General features: G+C 36.9%; 1 protein-coding gene and 1 long non-coding RNA gene across 3 annotated transcripts in view; one reads left to right on the plus strand and one right to left on the minus strand.

Annotated features, from left to right (window-relative positions):
* LOC147642971 (uncharacterized) overlaps positions 1 to 11,157 on the minus strand; it is a 37,340-nt gene extending 26,183 nt beyond the window's left edge. For both annotated transcript variants that reach the window (XR_015272730.1, XR_015272731.1), the window contains exon 1: positions 1,698 to 11,157. This is a non-coding gene — a long non-coding RNA (uncharacterized LOC147642971). The remainder of the gene's footprint in view (positions 1 to 1,697) is intronic.
* The window catches only part of osp (myosin phosphatase Rho interacting protein outspread), a 74,703-nt gene that overhangs the window by 26,183 nt on the left and 26,293 nt on the right, over positions 1 to 22,227 (plus strand). Inside the window, 1 exon segment of the mRNA XM_086837534.1 lies at positions 9,969 to 10,049. Coding sequence (XP_086693660.1) covers positions 9,969 to 10,049 — 81 coding nt within the window.

The raw sequence follows: 22,227 nt of genomic DNA on the forward strand, positions 1-22,227 counted from the left end.
GTCTGTCCGTCTGTCCGTTTCTACGCAAACTAGTCTCTCAGTTTTGAAGCTATCTGAATGAAACTTTGCAGTTAGTCTTCTATATACTCTCACTTGTATATATGTCGGAACAGGCCGGATCGGACGACTATATCATATAGCTGTCATAGGAATGATCGGAAAAGTTTTACAAAAAAAATTATAAAATTTTTAGTTTTCAACAGAATTTGATCAAATTTGAGATATAGCCATTTCATATTATTCTACAATTTTGTGTAAAATTTTATGAAAATCGGACTAATATATCATATAGCTCCCATAGGAACGATCGAGAAATTAATTCAATTAAAAGGTATAACATTTTCAGTTTTCAACAGATTTTCATCAAATTTGAGATATAGCCGTTTCATATTATTCTACAATTTTGTGTAAAATTTTATGAAAATCGGACTAATATATCATATAGCTACCATAGGAACGATCGAGAAATTTGAGAGGAATGAGAATGGCGGTGGCTGTTGTCGGAAGACTGACAATCGCGGTGGCGATAACATTTTTAGTTTTCAACAGAATTTAATCAAATTTGAAATATAGCCATTTCATATTATTCTAAAATTTTGTGTAAAATTTTATGAAAATTGGACGACTATATCATATAGCTCCCATAGGAACGATCGAGAAATTAATACAATTAAATTTATAACTTTTTTAGTTTTCAGCTGATTTTCATCAAATTTGAGGTATAGCCATTTTATATAAGTCTAAAATTTTGTGGCAAATTTCATAAAAATGGGACGACTTTATCATATAGGTGCCATACAAACGATCGTTTGATGTAGAGGAAAAATGCAAATCTGTGAATGTAAAACTGCAAATATGATATGTATAGGTGAATGAAATGAAAGCAGGTATTACTTCATTGTTTTTTAACACAAATATATATAATTTATATTGTATGGATTCCTATTCATAGAAGTTCTATCTGCAAGGGTATATAAACTTCGGCGTGCCGAAGTTAGCTTCCGTTCTTGTTTTTTGTTGAATTTAATCAAAATTCTGTTTTTCGACTGCTTGAATTGTTAAACAATTGCTTTCGGTTTATTTATTGATCAACAGTAAATGTGCATTACATTAACACTTTACTTGAAATCCTTTAAATGTGGCATATGTTTTTGGCCTACGATGAAACCAGTTTTTCCTGCACATAGGATGCATATACATATAATATATGGCTATGATCGCACTGTGAACACTTGGCGAAACTTTCCATTTCATTTTTGCATTCTTTTCCCTTTCAATTTCAATGGTTGCACTTACCACTCCCCTCTGGCTGCCACAATCGGCAGCCAGGAGTATTTTATGTATTTTTAAATGCATTTCTAAATGAATTGTAATACCGTCTGCGTCTTTGTCGGATTGGCATCATGGAGTCCAAGTCGAAGTCGAAGTCGCCAGACACGACCTGTGCGAGCTGGTGTATGTGCGATGTCTATCGCCCCAAAAACTTGGAGCGGAGTCGAATGGGGAGTCTTGCTTTTGGATCGCGGCAACTTGCAAACTCATGTGCGGCAATAAAAATAAAAAGGCAAAAAACCGTACCCGTACTCGTATAACAAAAAAAAAAAAAACACTAAACAAAAAAGAAACAATCAAATGCAAACATATACGGCGCACAAGAAGCTAAAGAAACGTTGAAGGTGATTTTTACTTTTACTTACCTGAATCCGTTTGCACGATTTTCCACCATCGAACGTCGATTTCAAATGCCTCGCGCTTTCAAATGAAGAGGCAACGACCAGCATCCACATCTCATCCACGCAGCATCCACTCTTGGATGCGAAAGATGATGAAGCCACCAATAAAAGCCAGTGTCCAGCACACCCTTTCCTCACCTCTGCCCCCGTTCATTGAAAGTGAAATGTTGTCTTTAAACAATTGTTTTGTAATTTTTTATGGCTGCCAGTGCGTTGTTTTTCCCCCTCCAAGAAAATCAATTTCAAACAGTTTTTCTATTGTAATTTCCCCTATATAACAGCAAAGGAATGGCTATCGGAATGACTAGATTTTTATTTCATTTCTATTATTTATAACTTTATTACTTGTTTTGTTTGCGTTTTATGAGTTTTATTTGAGATTTTAATTAGCCATTTTTTGGGGCTGAGGTTTCTTTTTGAGCCCTCATCAAGGTGGATTTAATTGTTATCATTTGGGGTTGTAATTTTGGGTTTATAATTTGATTTTGCGGTTAGATTTTTGTTTTGGTTTTGTTATAAAAATAATGAGGAAATTAACAAAAATAGCTCTGTAGATTTGATTTATTTATATCTACATTTTAATGCACATAATTATTGTTAGACTTTATATCAAACCTTAGTTGAGGATCGATTTCCCTTTCGAAACCATATTGGTCTCAACGGAAGCACCCATATTATTTATATTTATTTATCTCATCCCATTGCCCTTTCTCCACTCCATAATGATGACTAATTACCTGGCCTAAACGATGTCAACCATGCAGGTGATCTCATCGAAACAGATGCGATCCGGTGCATTGGCCCAGCATGAGGCACATGCAGTTTCCCACAGCTTCCAACGAAAGTGAAACTGCTCGACGGTGATCGTGGCAAAGAGAAAGAGCGAAAACCAGAAAACGAAATTTCCAATACTTTATGTTTTCTTAAATATTACACAATGGTCACGGGGCCCGTCCAAGTCAATATTATGTTATGTTAATAACTTCCCGGGGCACTCATGGAATGAGCAACAAAGTAAGGCCAAAAAAGAAGAAACTTTCCCGCTCTAGCTGGGCGGAGGGCAAGGGACAGGCGAAATTCTTGGCATTGCTGGCAGAACTGGTCGGATGTGGGGATGCATTGCATCGCCCCGAATCGGATTCGATCTCTGGCAGTGGTTCCGGATCGGGCCAGAAGACAGACATGCTGTCTGCCCCCTTCGGGTTTTTCACCTCCCTTCCCTGGGACTTATCTGTTTTGGCCCTCGCTTCGATCCGCTTTGTTTTTTTATAAATTTTCTGAGCTTCGTAAATGGAGCTTGAAGCGCGACCAAGCACCGCAGGCGATCGCCACACAGGGAATATTTTTAGTAGAACTGATAACGCATTGTTTTAAATTATTTAGTACAAATTTTTTATATGGTGTTTAGGGAAAGTGTATGCATATTTGTGGCTTTTCTAAATTACTTAAGTTGCTTATTGATCTAACACACTTTATAGAGGCTTAAAAGGTTGCAAAAGAATAAAAGATTGCATTCTATGCGGTTCGCTATGATATTAAAGCTTACAAAAACTGATATCTTATACTTAAAAAAATCATTATAAACAAATATCGTAATTTGTTTTACATTATCTAGTTTCTTTAATTGTTTTTGTACCAAATTCTGAGTTTATTGAAAGGTTTTAGAGGCTCTACAACGAGAGGAAGTTGATGTTATTATATTAAATATTGGAAATACTATTTTTATCTGATCTTTCTATTAAATATCATTATAAAGAATTCTCTTAAATCGGATAAATTACTCAAAAAATAGTAGATTTTACTGTACATTGTATAGTTTTTTAAAATTGTTTTTGTACCTATTTCATACTTTATCAGACAGGTTAATAAAGAAATTCACCACTTTCTTTAAAGTCTTCCTTCAAATCCTAACTAGTCTCTATAAATTCGTATTTATTTGTTTAAAATTTTCACCAGAAGTATTGGGTTATTTCTCTCCGTGCACTGAACCATTGAATGATACAACAACGATACCAACAATAACACCAAGCAAGCACACCAACAACAACAGACAGACCCGAGCCATTCGGCATTCGCTTTCATTTCCAACTGCAGTTGCCTCTCAGCTGCTGGTCAGTCACACTTGCTACCCAATGCCATGCCGCACACCGTATTTTTCATGCCGTGCCATACACTTGCCACTCTTTGCGGCGGCGCAGCCCCCCTTTTCGGCACCCTTTTGCACTGCGCCACTGCTCCTTTTGGCCGCCGCTCGACGACGCGACGGTTCATCAGTGTGTTGCACTTGATGTTCGTCTCTCTTGTTTCAGGTTCGCTTGCGTTGTGCATTTTCGCTTTCGATTTCTTTCTTGCTTTCGATTTTCGATACCCTTGAATACGTCTTCAGAGGTATTTTCGATTTCTATAAATCAAGTTACTAAATATCATCAAAGATGATAAGTAGAATGTATAGTAAGATCGTAAGTTCTGAAAAGTTTTCATTCAAAACTAATCATATTTATATAGAAATTATATCTATGTGAAGATGTCCTTCTGAAAACAGATTTGTTTTTGGTTGTTTAAAATCTTAGTTTACCCCCTTCAAGATTTAATCCAATTATTTTTATTATTTAAGAAAGAAGACACCAAATTTTCCAAGGCTACTTCAAGACAACCTTTAAAACCCCTCCTGTTTTATACTATTGCATTATACCATCCAAAAGCCCTTATGAGCCGAGTCAATCAACCAGTGTCTTAACTGATCGCAAACCACTTTCATCTGCCATCTCTGGTCTCTGTCTTTTTCCCCTGAGATCAGGAGTGGGAGACTTAATAAGCGTGCGAAACTTATTAATCATATTTCATGTCAGAGTTGCTGCCATGCGTGGCCGTGGTTAAGGTACGACAGCGTATACTTATACATATGAATGACCAGAGATTAGCCGTCATTGGCTTAATCGTGGGCTAAAATCAGCAGCGGCCCTTTTTGGGCAGTCACTTTCGTTTTTATTCAGAGTCGAAAGAGATTCGATTCATGGTCGGCAAAGAAAGCTTTTCTCACAATTTAATTGTGTTTTTTGGAAACAAACCAATCGACAAAATTGATACGAAAAATAATTTGTTTTTAGTCATTGCTTATAAGGAAAGATTATTCCAATTCGCTCACAACATTTTTCTCGAGATAAGCCTCAGTTGCTGGAGGTATTTTACTTATTAGTATTAGTGTTCAATGAAATGTGTCAATTACAATTCCATGTCCCTATAAAACTAGGTTATGTAAATGTTAAATGAATAAAAATAAAAAAGTTATTTTCGATTTAGTCGATTTAGAAATAGATATTTGAATAGAATATAGACCTAAATTGCATAATGCTTTAAATCTTACAAGTTTTTGCTTAAGATCAATATACAATTAAACTGCCAAATAAAGTCCCAGCTACGAAATTTTGGGTGTCTATTGTGTCAAAGTGATACGTAACTTTGACAGGGACCCAGAGTCCCTGTCACATCTTTTTCGGCTTGAAAAAGGGAATTTTCCCTGGCCAATTGAAGAATACGATAAGACTTACAGGTGATTCAAGTGGTTGCAATAACCAAAGTAATTATGAGGTTGCACCTTGTAGGCCAATTATGTGCTTTTTTCGGCACTAATCGGCAGTTAATCGGTTCAGTTAATAGCCCTAGTTATTGAAAAAAATTTCAGAAGGGTAGGATATGCATTTCATTTACAATAAGTTAATCCGGTGAAAATCTTTTGAGGGACAAATAGTTATCAGAGCACTTTGACAGGCTAAAAACGAGCTCTAGGTATGAATTTTTAACTAGATTCCCTTATTAAATTATATAGTTAAAATTGAAAGAAATATCATTTGTTGGTTTTGACTGACATTACTGATCAGAGATCACCAAATGCAGAAATTATTGATCGCAACCCCGGAAAACCTGTTGCCATTTGGATGGTGGTGGCTAATGATGATTTAGTCTGTTGTTGTTGTTATCTCTGCGACTGAGGCTGAGGATGCTGGCTGTCCGCCGGTTATTGCCGCTTGCCTATTAAGCCGCAACTTAGAAACTCAAAGCGAAACAACAACTGCAGCGTCCAGATTGAAAATACACATGTATAAATAAACAAAAAATAAATAAGCAAACAGCAGTGGGGCTGGGGCTGGGACTGGGACTGGGACTGAGGCTGAAATTGAGTCAAAAGCCCAAGAGATTCAACGAGATTCAAGAGGCCGAGGCTGCAAACAACTTTCCACTCCAACTTACAACTCCAAGTCCAAGTCGAAGTTAAAGCCAAAGCGGGTTTGTGACTCGACTTGGCTTGACTTTGACTTGGACATGATCCACGTGTGCGTGAGTCTACTAGCTAAACACAGTATTTTGGTATAAGTATTCGGATAAATACAGATGTGTGTGCGCACATACGTGATATGTGGAGGGGCTGCCACAAATTGTTTATTTGTCAATCGGTTTTTGGCTTATTAGCCACAGCCACAGCAGCGGCTTGCAGCAAAAGTGAAATTTTCCACAGCTCCAACTAGGCAGGGAGCGAGCGAGGGGGGTCTCAGAGCCAATTTATGGCCAGCGGTACAATTCAGTTAATGGCCCAGCCGCTGCCAATAAATCAGCGCGCGGTGAGTGAAAAACGTGACTTTTGATTTGACATTTCACAGTCATAAGTATGCGACGACCCGTCGTCTCGCCTCTGGTTTTGTTATCAAATTAAATCGAAAACAACCCGGTCTCTCTCATGCAATTTAAATTCATTTGGCTCTGCAGCCGGAGTTTGGCTGAAGCTTCGAACTGACTCGCCTTCATCTTCATCGAGCCACTTGAATGTCATCTTGAATGTGGCTAAATGTCAAAATGCATCAGCATCATTGCAGTCATCTTCACCGCCGTTAATTGAGTCATTTGGACTGTCTCTTCCCTCCAGTCACTCCATCCCAGACTTTTCCCCTCCAATACTATTTAATTCTATAACTAACCGAATGCATTCTCTATTCGTATCTTGCACGCTTGCGCAACAGCGAACGGAACCAGTAAGTATGAGGCTGGAACTGAGCCTAAGAGTAACATCTTTACTTGTGTCTCTTGTGTGTAATTTCGTTTGCATGACTTTATATTATCGAGTAGTTACTGTACTTAAATCTTACAAGTTGGAAGAATATAAGATGTAATCATTAGTTTCGAGCTTGCCTAGAGTTCATCATTACAACTTTGCTTTACATTATCTACTTTTTCAAAAGGAGCATTTAATTGTCCGGCTCGAAGGACCAAAAACAGACACTTACACTGGTTAAATTTTGGTTTCACTACAAAATACGTGTATTACATACATTTTATGTTATTTTCAAATATGTATATTTAAAAATTACGACATTTGAATTGCTACTTTGATATTATCGTATGTTTAAATAATTCTCCATTCAAATCACTGTTGAAACAAAGTCTCTGCCTGTCCACAAAATCTTTTGATTTGTCATTAGCATTCGTACTTGTGCTCAAGTTACTCACTCGCTTGGGGATCTGGTGCGATCAATCAGTGGGGCTTTTGTTTGGGGTCCGGCCCACATTTGCCAAGCCGCGCTTGGCTTCATTAGCCACCGCCTGGGGGCGTAACCACGCCCTTGCTCCCCCTTTCAACCGCTCACTCAAAATTCTGCACGCGCACCTCGAAAAGCTGAAAGTCTCCCCGTTTTGTGTGTCAGCAGCGTCATGCGCGATGCATACATTTCCAGAATGTCGTTTGGATTCGTTCTGAAAAAAAAAGTAAACCCAAGAGCAGAAGTTGGGTTGGGCTTCTGGAACAATTAAGCTGAGAAAGGCATGTGTTGTGATCTTAAAATTTAATCTGAAATCAGAGTAGTTTAAGCCCGGTTCAAGCCCTTGCCACATTAGCATATTGTTTCTTGTGTTGAATCAATAGAACAACAAAACGAATATAACAATTCGCACAATTTGGAAGACAATTGTGACTCATTTAGTCACGATTTTTTACAATTGTTTTTTCATTTGTGCAAAAACAAAACCAAGAAAAACAAGAACCAGACTCTGGCATTGATAATTTATGTTTGAATGTACGAATGTGTTGCCTGTCCCCAAGAGTGGGGCGTAAGACTACGTGGTTGGTTTGGGGTACTACGAGTAGCCCCAAACGGGACTCTGGAGATCGGCTTTTGGCCACCAAATGGTGTTTTGTAATGTGACAAAAGTAGATCGCAATTCGGTGATCGTGTGAGCCGCCAGATCGCCAACGGGTCGTTAGAAGGTGCTACCCACTAAGGCTGAGCCCATTTCTGTCACTTAACTCCTCGGACCCATTGAAATTTATGTGGAAAACGTGTCGACTGACTTAACCTGATGAAAGCCTGACAGCTGCCGCTGCCACACTGCAGACTGCAGACGGCAAAACTGCAACTGCAACTGCAACTGCAACGAAGGCTGCTACTGTTGCAACTTTGCAAGTCTCTCACTCATTCTCTCTGCCCCAGTGCTAGTATTTGAATACAAACGTGCGACTTTTCACATAAATCAATGTTAATGGCGCATTTAAACGACCCACCGCCGAACAGCAACAGCCACTGAAATCGCAGAGAATATCATAAAATGCAGCAAAAAATAAAAAAAAGCTAGGGAAAATACACAAACCAGATAAATAAAATTAGCCAGCGTAATTGCAAACCAGACAGCCAGAGACCCCAAAAAGAAGAAAAAAATAAAATGTAATATATATAGAGTAGAGTGGCTCGGATCAGACCTCCTAAAGTGTGGAAGGGAAGCGGGAGAAGTGTTTCTTTTGGCCAACTTTGTTAACTGTTGCTGGATAGTCTGGCAAAACCGAGTCGAGTGAGTGGCCGGGAACTACCGAATTACACATTTCTAGCCTTAGCTTTTTGTGATTTTATTGTTTTGTATACATTTTTTTTTTGTGGTGTCAGTTTACAAGACATGATCGGGGGTCGTTCGGGATCATGAAATTGGACGGCATCCTAGAGGTAATTCCAAGAGGGTGGTAAGGTCGCTGACACAAGGTGGCTTAATTGGTTGGGATGCAATTGTAAGCATTGCGGGGAAATCATCTTTAATTTAATTATTTATGCATATTTTATTTTAATTATTATACCAAACAAGATACAATATCTTATAGATTAAATTGATCACAAGCAAATTGATCTTATATATTAATTAAACATAAGATTACCAAAATAAACAGTAGTATGTGGAATTTGTTGTTACGAAAATTGTTCTTATTGAAAGTATACCTTGTTATCTATTTTTGTATGTATCTTGTTTTAAATATTAATATATTTTCTTGATTTAACATTGTAAGTAAACATAAGACTACGATGTTTAATATTAACTTGTGGTTTTCGTAGCTGTGAGTTATATGCTTCATATACTTGTATTTACTTAATACTATTTAGAAACTCATTTACGATTGAAAGTATAGTTTGAGAAATGTTAAAAAAAGTCAATACCTAGTTTTAAAAATAAAAATTTATAGAGATTTTCATTCTATTTAACATTTTATCTTCTTATTATTACTTGATTTTAGTTTTGAGTAACAGCTTTTAATCTTTTTCATATAAATTCGTAATATTACGTTCTCTTATCTTTAAAATTTCCATATATAAATACAAAGAAACACTAAGAATGCGGCAGTTATTAACTCATTTTCGATTGCTAAGACCGGAATAGTAAAATTCTCGTACGTCATTAACATTAGTCATGGCTAAGACGTATATATGTATATATACTATGTCATTATGTACACCTGGTTGCGGTAAAGTTAACACGTGCGCCACATATATAACGAAAAAGCTGCGATAAGCAGGCAAAGATAAAAACCAAAAAACACAAAAGGCTGGCTAAGAAAAAGATTGGCATTTTTTAATTAAAAACACATTTACCTTTTGTTTTTATTTTATTTTGTGGTGGTGATAAGCGAGATATGATAACCAAATTTGTTTCCTTTTCGGTTTTTTCTTTTCGCCAACGTAGATTTTAAATTGATGTATTTTGCAAATTGAGAATTATAAATTTTCGGTTTTATAATACTTGCCTGTTTGTTATCAAACCTCTGAAAAATATTTGCATAATTTGCTGTAGTTTATGTCAAAATTATGTCATTTAAATTTCATAAATCAATTAGCATTGAAATGTTTTTTTTTTACGAGTCTTATACAACAGCCATGATTATCAATTTTATTAACACATAATATTATTTTCTCTCTTTCAACATTTCTGTAGGCATCGCGAAAGGTCTCTAAATGCGGATATTTATTTGTGGCGCCAGATTGGGATTTCAGCAATCCATTGTACAGAACAAAGGTGAGTTTTTATTTTTATTCAAAACATTCAAATTCTAGAATTTTATCTCTAAGATTTAAATACAAGATACATAATTATGCTAAATCTTAAGGTGAGGCTTCAAGAAATAAGATGTTTATTTTAAGAGATACTCGTATGCTTTTCTCAAGAGATCTTCGCTCAGAAAACCAGCTCGTTTTGAAGCTTAAAAAAAAGATGTAGAAAAAAACGACTCACACTTCGAATGCATTAAGGCTAACCAAATTTCCGATGTCCACTTTCCCAAAAATGCCAAAACCGCCTATCCCCACTACAAGTAAATCCCATAAAGCAAATTGCCAGCCTTGTCCACCCCAAAAGGGGGTGCGGTAGGGTTGACATGGGTGGCGACTCAGAGGCGTTGGCGGGGTTGGTGCGAAAAGCAGAAACACTTGAGCAAATATTTGACAGCAAACTGGCGGAAAAGAGGCAACAGAGACTCACAGCCACCGATTTGTTGGTTTTTTTTCGGTTCGCAAAGAAAGTGCCACTGGTTGGGGAGCCGGGAAAACGGGTAAGGGGACAGGGAACGGGTTAAGAGAATGATGACAGTTTGTTTCACGGTGCACTTAAAGATAATTTTAAAAATTAAATATTATATTAAATAATATACAAATAACATATAACAAGAAAGGGAACTAACTAACTAAGCTGCAGATTCTTTTGTATACAGGACCGATCGGTAATCGATCATTAAAATATTCGCTTTCTTCGAATTGATATTTTTATATGACAATTTTTTGGAAAATTAAAGATTTTAAGAACTCATAGCTAAGACAAAAAATCATTAGTTTTAATTCAAATAGCATTCCTATGTTAGTTTTTATTGGGTTAACAAATCTGCATACGCAATTTAAAATTGTTAAAAAGTAAAATTGTTCAATTTTTGAAAATTTTAACGATGTAACCCCTTATTAAATTTTGAAAATTGTGTACAAAATAAATTTTAACCGGACATATTTAGATGGATTGTTGCTGTTGATGCTGGTCAAGAATATATATGATATACATATATGACTCCATCATTGTGTTTCAAGCTTCTAACTAAAATTATAATACACTGCCAGTGCATAAATTTAAGAAAACCGTTTTTAAATATCATTGAGTTCATTTAATGTTATATATTTTAATTTTGAGTATAACATGTCAAGTTAGCAGGGACATGAAATCCTTAGATACAAAATATATGCTTAGAAATGATTAATCCCTTTTCTAGCAAACTTTTGTGATAGTGCATTCGTAGTTGTATCAGCTGATGACCAGTGCCAAAGCCACGCCTCTCCCACATCATCTTGCTCATTCTTATAACCTGGGGGAAATGGATGATAGAGGATGCTGGATGCTGGATGCTGGATGGAGGATACCGGCTGGTCGACGTCGTCACTTCACTTCCCTGCCAGCGATTTTTATCTTGACCAATTAGCGAATAACGTAGCGACGTGGCGACAGCAGCGCTTCGTTAAAGCCACAACGCAAACGTTCGGCGACATATGCAAATGGCTGCAAACAGTTACAGGCCTTGCCGCAATAGAGAGCAGCATCTGGACAGTGATGGTGTCCATGAGCACTTTGGGGCCAGGTGGCGGCAGGTGGCAGGGGGCAGGAGGCGGCGGTACGGGCGGACAGGTAGAAATGGCCAAATGGCCAAATGGTGGCCAAGGCACACGGCCACTGATGTGTGCTTGAGGCCCGGTCAGCTTTGGCAACGACGGCGATGCTGATGATAATAATAAAAGTGTGCGCATGCGCAGAGCGCACTTCCTTGTTAACAACATAAATTTACGTATGTTTTTTAATAGACGGACAGGTATTTAATTAACATTTGTGCAGAAGCAGTAGTCGCAGCCACTAACCGGATGTTTGTGCTGACTGCTTTTCCAGTTTTCGCAGATCCAAGAAAGTCGGAAGGAGAGGCCGAAACATACACTTCATACAAGTATAGTTCCGTGAATTAAGGGCGGGCCAGATTGTGGTGCTGTTAGCGGTAACGGAAAGAAAGTACATTTAGGCAATTATACACTAGAGATTTTATTTATTATTACTCTTTTTTTGTGGTTATTAATAGTTGAGAAAGAGAAAAATGTTGTATTATTATAATTTATTACAAAGTGCGCTAAGGAATATGTGAGAGGCAAATGGACGTATCTCAGACTCTGTAAAATTCTTCTAGGAGCTAGATCTACCAAATGTAGCTTCAAAATTAAATTAAAATTGAAAATTAAATAGAATTTGACCTGATTTTGCATTTAAATTTACATTTACCTTATTTTCTGTAGGAAATACGTCAATTTAACATAATTTTATGACATATTTACAAGTAATTAATATTTTCTGATCTTAAACAGACAAAATATACTGGCTCATAACAAATACTCTTATTAAATATCAAAAGTTAACTGGAGCTACACAAGTAATCCCTTCACTGCTGTCCCCGAAACTTTTGTTTCAGCATAATTTCCCGTAATTTCCCTTGACAAGTTAAATGCTGCAATTTGGTATCCGATAATTTATCATATAACTTAATATTGATTACGATTATAAAAAGGGCCAACTCAGGGCAACCCAGGGAGGGAGAATGCAAAGACACACTCGCATCCTCCTTTCGCCCGACGAGCGCTAGGAAACGGCAATAAACTTACGTCTTGAAATTATGCAGATTTTTATCGCCACGCCAACTTTTCTGCATACAAAGTGCATAATTTCCAGAAAGGAAAACCTGCTCGAGCGACGACAGACGGAAAGTTGGACGGTCGGACGAATGGACACGTGGGCAACATAAGCGCTGGCTGAGCAGCAGCCGATAAGCTTTTTTGCCGGGCTTCCACGGGAGGGGGGGAAATGATCGGGGGAAATGGGGAATATTTTCATAATGACGACTTTTGCGTGAGGAGGCATTGGGTGGAAGCCTTGAGCGATGCTGTGGAGAGAAGGGGAGTTCAACGTACTAGTACCTGCTCCCGAATGGAGCCGGCAAGCGGAAGTGAATCAGTGTTGGCCGAAAAATCGAAAGCAATATTAAACCTATCGATTATTAGTCGAAAATTGATTATTTTGTCCCCTAAAAATGGGTAAAGTCTTGCCTTAAATATGGGTTAAGATATATATTTATTATTAATGAAAGAAACTATAAATATTTAGTGACTCTATCTATATTTTAGGTAAAAGCCCAAGCTATTTTGGCTTAAACCTTGCCATATATATTTGCGATAAATCGATATTCTGATGGATAGCCGTGTTTTCTGAAAATTTACACAAATTGTTTAACAGTTTGTTCATAATATCGATATGATTACTTTAAAATTTGATATATCAAAGCCTAGGATACTTTTGATATGGAATTAAGAGCGTTATTTTTATTCATATATAAATATCGAACTTATCCCCTTGATATACATCCTTAGTATTTATAGATACATAGAATATTAAAAAAATTAAATAGCATTATTGAGAAAATAAATACTATAAGTACCTTTTACTTTCTCCTACACAGAAAGCAAAGAATTTTGTAAATTTCAGTACTCGACATATTATTTATCTGTATATTAAGTATCACTCCGATTTTCATATCGAAATATCGTGGTCTACCATCCATATTTTTGGTATCCAATTTTATGGTAAAGACTATCGTTCATTTCTTCCCAACTTCCACCTCACTTGGGCTCTTCTCTGATCTGAAACTGGACTTGATAATGAAATTGATAATCCCAATCATCATCATGCTCAGGCTGGTCACCATTTCAGAAATGCTGCTGATTGACAAGTTTGGCCTGGCCACCGGCCACCAGTTGGAGCTGCTGCCCGGACTGGAGCTTATTAATTAAACCAGGAAGCGTTTTGGGACGGCCTCCACGGGCAGTCCCAGCAGCAGACTGCAGCAGCAGCTGGAAGATCTTGAAAAATATTTATTAAAAATTATGCACGCATTAGCTGGCCTCTCACTCGGCCGGTCTCCCTGGGCTTTATAAAGGAAGTGTTTTGGCTTGGTGGGCGATTTACACGAAATGCTGCATATTTATTTTTATTTATTTTTTTGTATCTCTAGCGGTAATAGCTGCGATTTGCGGTTCGAGCCCGGTCCCAGACTTGGTTTATGGGCTTTTGATGGCCAAGAGAATCCGCTATTAAAATGAGCATCCAACATTTTACGGTGGACCGTTCTCTTTCTAGCTTTCTAGAACGGCGGCATACCGATATGGATGAGTTTTATTTGGTTTCATTTTCCTTTCAACGCCCACAGTGTGCGTAGTCGTTGGTAATTTCCTCTCAAAACTAATTACAAATGCCGAGGTTGGAAACACAAATTAGAATATTAACTGAAAAATCGTCTACACGATGCAGAATTCATTAATCGCAATTAACGGAAGATCGAAATGGAAACTATCGATTGCGATCGCAACAGGTTACAATTATCGAAGTGTGGATACACAGAGCGAAGATTGCATAAAATTAGTTGATATTTATGTGCTTGCTAATTGTTTGGTATTGATGGACACTAATTTGTTTACTATTTGTAAGAGAGAAGTTAATAATTACTATGAAATGTTGTGAAATTTTAAGGAGTTTCGGTATGATGTCAAGCACCTCCCAAACATAAAATATTTGTACAAATATTTATACATATTGTAATTGTTTTTTTGTGGGCTTTGGGTGAGCAATTTGAAATAAGCATCAGACAAGTGGGTTAAGCACATGCATAAAAACCAAACCAAACAAACTAATTTGCACACTTGACAGCCTGACAGCTTCGCAATGACTGAATGGCTGAATGAATGAATGAGCGAATGATTGGAATGACTAACTGAATGACTGAGGGAAACTGCAGCACTGCAGTTCTGCGAACGGTGTCTCCCACCGCTAATAAATAGCAATTAGATTAACATGCCAATAAATCTTGGCTAGCTAAACTCTTGGCCATAAACTGCAATCGACTGTTGTCGATGCTGCTGCCTTTAGCCTGAACGGAACTGAGGGCGACCTTGGTTGGCATATGAGAACGAAATGCAAATTGCAGATTGAAGCACTGACAAAAAAGGGAAATTCTAGATCCTAGAAGGTATAGAAATGTGTTACAAATTTTAAGATATCTTATAGAAAACATTGAAACCATTCGGCTAACTATATTGACAATTTTTTAGTCAAGTGTTCTTTCTTTTTTTTTTATCGTTAAACAAGAAATGAAGAGTTAAAAGTATCATAACATTTATAGGATGTTTTTTAGAGGATTGTAGAACTAATGGCTTGCGATCATAATGATTGAAATATTCTAAGCTTAAGCTTGAAATGAAATACAAATAAATTTGTATGTTTACATTAATATATAAACAATAGTTTAACCTTTGTTTACTTGTACTTTATTAAAGTATCACATATTGTTAAACTCAAATCGAATACAGATAAATTTATATGTTTAAATTTAAAACAAGTGTTTCTTATAGAAATGTAGAGCAGTATTTTTAGCTAACCAATTTCTCTCAGTGCTCTGTCACTTCCCATCCTCCTCTTCCACCTCCACGACCAGCCATCAGGCATCTCTTTGTCTCTGTCAGTTTCATTCATAAATAAATACAAAGTGCAACACCTCTAAATTTATATGTTAATTAGTTTGGCTGCAAGCTGAAACCGCAAATTAGCCCACGACTCGTAAGCGAGTGATGCATTTGTAACTGTCAGCGTTTGGAGAGCGCGGAGTGGATGGAGTTCTCTGCGTGGGCCATTTCCAACTCCTCCCTATTTTCCACCCACCTGAAGTTGAGCTAATTGATTGCTCACCTCTCCTGGGCCACCATATGCTAACGGGAAATGCTTGCAAAGACCACCAATGCCACCAAACAATTCAAATTCAAAGGCAACACAAAAAAGAGGTGAAGAAAGCTACAGAAACGAAACTCACATAAGCAAAAGCAAAGAATAATCTAAGCTTTCAAGTCCTTTCAGCAAGTTACAAAAAAAGTAGTCCACAATAGAATTCTCTCTGCACATTGTTTATAGTCATATTTCAAACTGACAACAAAACAGACAACACATACTCTTTTCGATACCCTTTCTTTCGAAGTGTAATTTGAGAAATTTGTTAAGAACTAGAATTCGATTTTGAACTGAAATATATCCTATTAAATGAAATAATTATATAAGGCATATAATTTGTATATTTTTAATTAAGAATATTTAACTTTTATATTCTTCGGCCAACACACATCATATGTTGTTGGAAGCTTGATAGTACGTCGCCATTTTGACGGAGGTAAAGGAATCCTTGAGTACCCACCGATAATCTAAAATAAGTTATGAAAATATACCTTTTTTGTGGAATGAATACTAAAATAATGAAATATAATAATATAATGTTACTAATAATGATATAATATATTGTTATAGTAATATATATTATTACCAATAACGATATAATATATATATACTTATTCAGGTAAACCTAACAATTAGTTGTTAACTAAGATCTAACTTAAAGTCTAGAGCTATATGACATAATAATTTATATCATTATTACTACAACTTATATCAGAGTATTTCAAAGTCTACTTAAACCGTTCCTTCTAGTTTTTGCCTCGCTGTTTTTTCTTCTATTTTTTTGTTGTTGCTATTTTTTTGTTGCTTCTTGTAATTACATAAAACTGCGAGCTAAGACAAGGCGGGACTTACGTGACGGAGCGTCTAACGGAGATGACGATGACTGCGAAAGATCGCGTATTGGATTTCAAAGCCGTCACTGTCGCCGAACGAAGCCGCTATGAGTGATGAGCATTGGGGCCTCTTGTGGGGTGGTGGTGCAGGCGGAGGGTGGAGAGGGAGGGTGGTGGTGCAGGCTGGTGGTTGCATTGACGAACTGACAGGCGGCAAAAAGAGACAGAACGACCCAGTCGGAGGCTACATATCTAAACTGAGCTGTGGTTTTATTGTGCTCATCAAGCCCATGGGGCAGGCTTAATAAAATGTTCACTCCAAAGATACCCTTTAGTCAGCGAGGTAAATATGGGGAGTGTTCGACAAGTTAGTTTTTAAAAATTGTAATAGCTTATATTTTATATTTTTAATTGAAGAACGAAGGAAAGGTTTAAAAGGTGCCTATGAATATACTACAAAATTGTACATGATAAGAATGATCATACTTTAGACTGACATTTGTTAGTTATGACATTTTTTGTCGCACTTTTAGGGCCATCCCCTAAGCATGGGATTACCGAATTACCAAATTCCAAAATTACTAAAGATTTGTTTAATAATTTGTGTGTATATATTTTTATTTTGATCAATCTTCTCCAGGGAATTCCCCTATTCGATACTCTCTCCTTTAATGGAACCTCTACCCATCTTTTTGAGCCCAGCCTGGCCCATCCAAGATATTACTCAACTTTTTCATTTGCCGGCTGCAGTTTTGTGCAAGTTCGTGTATTGTTTTTTTTATTTTTTGTGGGTACTTGTTTTATTTTTCATCTGCTGCAGCAGCTTTTGTTTTTTTGTCATCTGGTTTGGCGCATTGTGCTCATATGCAATACTGTGCAGTCGAGGAGAAGAGCAAAAAAATAAAGAAAAATAGGTGGAAATGGTCGCTCTAACGTTTCCATCATAATGATAATGGCTCCTTGCAAAATCACCTGGGAGACATTTGATGTTTGATTTCCGCGTAATTTCCTTTCTGTGTTACCAAGCCATGGGTATAGTTTTTCCAGCTCGTTTCAACAGTGTCTCATTCGCAGTAATTACAAATAAAAAACAACGTAAAAAGAGTTCGCCTCCTGCTGCAGCTGCTGCAGTTTGTAGGCGTGGCAGCAATGTTGCAATTGTTTTTCATTGTTTTTCATTCACTCCCCTCGGTGTAACACGTATCGCATTAAGGTGCATTTAAAAAAGCAATTGCCGCTCTCCCAGACGCCGATGGTTACCGCACCCCAAGTACCCCCATAAAAAAATAGTAGCCACTAGTGAACGATTTCCGCTCGCGACCGTCATTTGACACGTTTAAAGAAATGAAAATGATTGACGACTTGTGTGAGACGACAACAGGCCAAGTTGCGATGTCTCGATTCTACCAGTGAGCTAGTTAAAACTACTACACTCAGGCTACTACCAAGTACAGTCGGATTTTATTGTGACTCTTTTGCTCAGAATTTATATAAAACAATAGAGAAATCTTTGATTAAATATAATGACTTAAGATTTTATATGTGCATTCAGCATTCTGTTCGTTTTCTGTTCATACCAATAAGGTGACTTCTTCAAGAACTTTCTGCATTAATGTATTAATGTTTTTAGTAACTAACTAATATCAAATGTAGAACAACATATTCCAAACATAATATATAATAAGCAAACATGACCACTTCTTATATATTATTACAGTGTATTTAACACTTCCCATTCTATGTCCCACAAAGAACATTCAATCATATTTTTTTCTGTGTGTTTTGCCTCTTTATTTCACAATTGGCGCCTCTGGTAAAATGACTGAGTTCTTTGGGGCTGACTGACAAGTTAATAGTTAACTCTATTAACTTTTTATGACCACAACAAGTGCGCTTTTGTCGCCCCAAAGGAAGTTCCATTCACTGGAGACTAGCAACAATGTTAGCTTGGTTACAACTACAACTGCTGTGAAATAACCAATTTACGAATATTGAAAATTAGAGCTCGGGGTAATGACTAAATCAATAACTCACTTCCTGCGGTGCTTTGGCAATCATAGTTGGTCATTAAGGCCTTCATTAGATTTCTGTTTGTCAATTTGTCTTTGCCTTTTGGGTAGGTAATGATATTTTTTGTTGAGAACAGCTTTTGATTTAATATTAAGACATTTTAAATGGCAAATGTTTAAAAGTTGGAGGGAAGTTGGTAATTAACCAATGGTTGCTGTTAGCACTGAACTAGAAGGTAACTTCCAGTTCATTCTTCTAATTCAGTACTCATTTCTTTAATCTAATCTTCAAGTCTTGTTTATTCATTGATTCCCAAATCAATTTTAAGCAATTTTTCATTCATTCCCCATTGATCTCAGATGACAAAATCATTTCCCAATAACCATTTGGGCTGGGCGTGTTGACAAGGCTAACCAATAACGCCTCCGCAAATCTGTCCATCTTTTCGTCCAAGATAGGAACAAGCTCAATTTATGAACCAAACTCGTGGCATCCATCATCGTTCATGTTGTCTTTCTGTTTTTTTTTTCTAAAAGGGCCGATTATAAACGCTGTATAATATGTTTTTCTGTATGCAAACGAAAACGCCACATAATCAACGCCAAAAGCTAACAGACGAGGGAAAGGAATGGTGGAGCTGTCCGAGTTATAAATGATGGGCCCCGACTCCAAGTGGAGATTCGAGTTGGAGTTTGGATCTCTCTTTCTCCAGCCTCTTGGAGCCTTTTACTCTAGCGCCACATGCCACGGCAAAAGATCTAAGACCCCGTTGCACATCACAACATTGTCTGACTATCTGACTGTCTCGGAGTCTGTCTAAATGTTGGCGGCCCACGCATTCTCCGGCTAAAAGAGCACGGGAAACCTGCTGCATCATTTTTCACTCGAAGATTGCATAATGATTGACAATTCATTATGCCAGCGAGCTCTTTGCCAGCGATCACTTTAGCATAAAGGAGTTAATGGCACTGTGCAAAATGTTGATAGAATTTTTCTAATTAAATATATAAAGTGAAATGTAATGATATTATAGCTTAAGTCTAATCTACGAACTAGTCATTACAGAATCATTATTTTTAAGAATCCCTTATAAACCATAAATATATCTCAGTGTATGTGAGATTTTCTTGGATTTTAATGGCTGCCCAGATTAGGGATCTCTCCGTAGGCCATAAGGAAATGTGCTTGTTCGCCTTATGACCGTGTTCTTGCATCTAATAACACACTAATGAATCTTTTTAAATCTTTTTTCCCTTCTTTCAGGTGAGTGAAGACGAAATGAAGCAGACTTTGAGAGCTGCAGCGATTGATCTGTGCACTTTAGAAACTTGATGGCGGAGCCCAGGTATCAAGGTCAGCGTTTCGTTTAATTGAAAAATCCTCAAAGGTGTGACCGCAAAAGCGAAACAACAACAGAAAAAACAAAAAATATCGTAAGCTTTCGAAAACAATAGAGAGATCCAAGTGCCGAGTGCCGAGGGACCGCAATTGAGACCCCCTAGATATACTCAAAGATACTATATTGCACAACTTTGTCGGTCGTTTCGCACACCTGTTGCTTTTGCTGCCTTCGAGAGTCTCGGTCGATGTCTAATTGAAGCAATTAGTGAACCCATTATGGCATTTTTCTTCGATTTTTTGCTATTTCTGTTTCGTTTTCAGTTTTGGGGTATATGTTTTTTTCTCTCGATTCAATTAGTTTGTGTTTGTATGCCAGGGGGACGGTCTGCAGCTCATAATTAGCCCATGCTTTGAGGAGACTCATCATCCATTCCATTCATCTGTCTCTGTCTCGTGACTATGACAACATGGCATAACAAACAAAATACAACAGAAACACTGACAAAAGGCAATTGACCTTCATTGGTAAAAAGTTCATTTGCATCAATTTATTATGGCACAATACTCTTTGAACTGTGGGATATAATTTAGCAAGCTTTTTGAAAAAATGTTTGACTTGACGTGGAATAAATTTAGCTCAGAAATGAACAAATGGTTTAAGATTGTGAGAATCATATGTAGTATGCTTATAGAAGGTCTCTTGTAAGATAAATTGAAAGCAACCTAATAATATCGGAATTAGTATAATATTTTGTTTTTAAATCCTAATATTTCACATTTTTAATAATTCTATACTCCATAGTTTACAATATTTCCTACCATAGAAGAAGTCAAAAGCTAGTTTTGCCACTATCCGGCTCAAAGGACCAATGTATTGAAAAACAGGCAAACATTTATACATAAAATATACTTTATTTGAGAATATCTATATTTTAATGTTAAGTGCAATACTTTTCGTTATTTAAAAATTCGATGTATAGGTTTTTCTCCTCTCTATATACAACCGTAACTATGGGTATGCATCGCTGAATCCGTGAATTAGTTCAATAAACGCGCGACAAACAAGACAGGCCAGACCAGCAATCAACGTCAATCAATGGGGAATAACTTACGATGCTCACAACTCCCTGGTCTCCCCTCTTAAGATTTTTGATATGCATTTTCTCAAGTCTTTGCAAACCGAAGTGACTTTTGGAGTTTGTTCACCCGACGACCACTTGGAATGGGAATGGGGAGACCATTTCCAAATATCCAACAAATATTTCTGCTGCGCTCGTTGTTGCCGCTGAAGTTTTTTATACATATTTTTTTGTTGTTGCCTGCAACCTGCTTGGGTAATATCATATTTTAGCAAAACTTGTTGCAAATTCCAAGACACCAATACCAAGAGACCTGCCACAGCACACACGTTGACCAAGCTCTAATAACTAATGGCCAAGAGCCGAGCTGGCCACTTGCCGGCTTTGGCGCAATTTGAGACTCGATTTCTTGCACCTAGATACAAGGCAGCTCAGGTAAGCAAGCTGGCAGCCAGGTAGGCAGTCGCCCAGGCAATCGCCAACAGCACTTCCCAAGCTCAAAAATGAGAAAAGAAAGTCGACTGCGATGGAACCAACATCCCAAGTACCCTTACCTGTTGTTCAAACAACAAACAGCAAAAACTTGCACACAAAAATATATATTAATATTGATGCGAATTGTCTTTTAGCCCAAAACTTGTTTACTTTTGTATATTAAACGAACAAATTTATTTAAAATAATTTAGAGCAGAGTCTTTATTTATTTGTATTCATTTTAAATGTGGCCGAATAATATTTATATCATATTTTAATGTTTTCCTATTAATTGTCTACCCTATACTGCTTACCTTAAAAAGGGGTTTCATTCATTCTTCATTAACAAAGTTAATTCATAAAATTACGTACAAATTTTATTCAGACATTCATGTATTTGTTTGTAAAGTATAAAAACAACTGTGAATGGTATCAATTAGCATTCACTAAATCTCTTCTTTTTGTTAAGAAGGCTTTTCAAGAATGCTTTAAGCGCAATTCACACTTTTTCCGAATTTATAGGATTTTGATGTGCTCAAGTAATTTGTGTTGATCTATGTGTATTTAAATAAGTACGATATCTTCCCTATTTTACGTTTGAAATTTAAAACATTTTTC

The sequence above is a fragment of the Drosophila serrata genome, unplaced genomic scaffold, assembly GCF_035046125.1.
Source record: "Drosophila serrata isolate PLE 108 unplaced genomic scaffold, ASM3504612v1 contig_311, whole genome shotgun sequence".
NCBI classification, from domain to species: Eukaryota; Metazoa; Arthropoda; class Insecta; order Diptera; family Drosophilidae; genus Drosophila; species Drosophila serrata.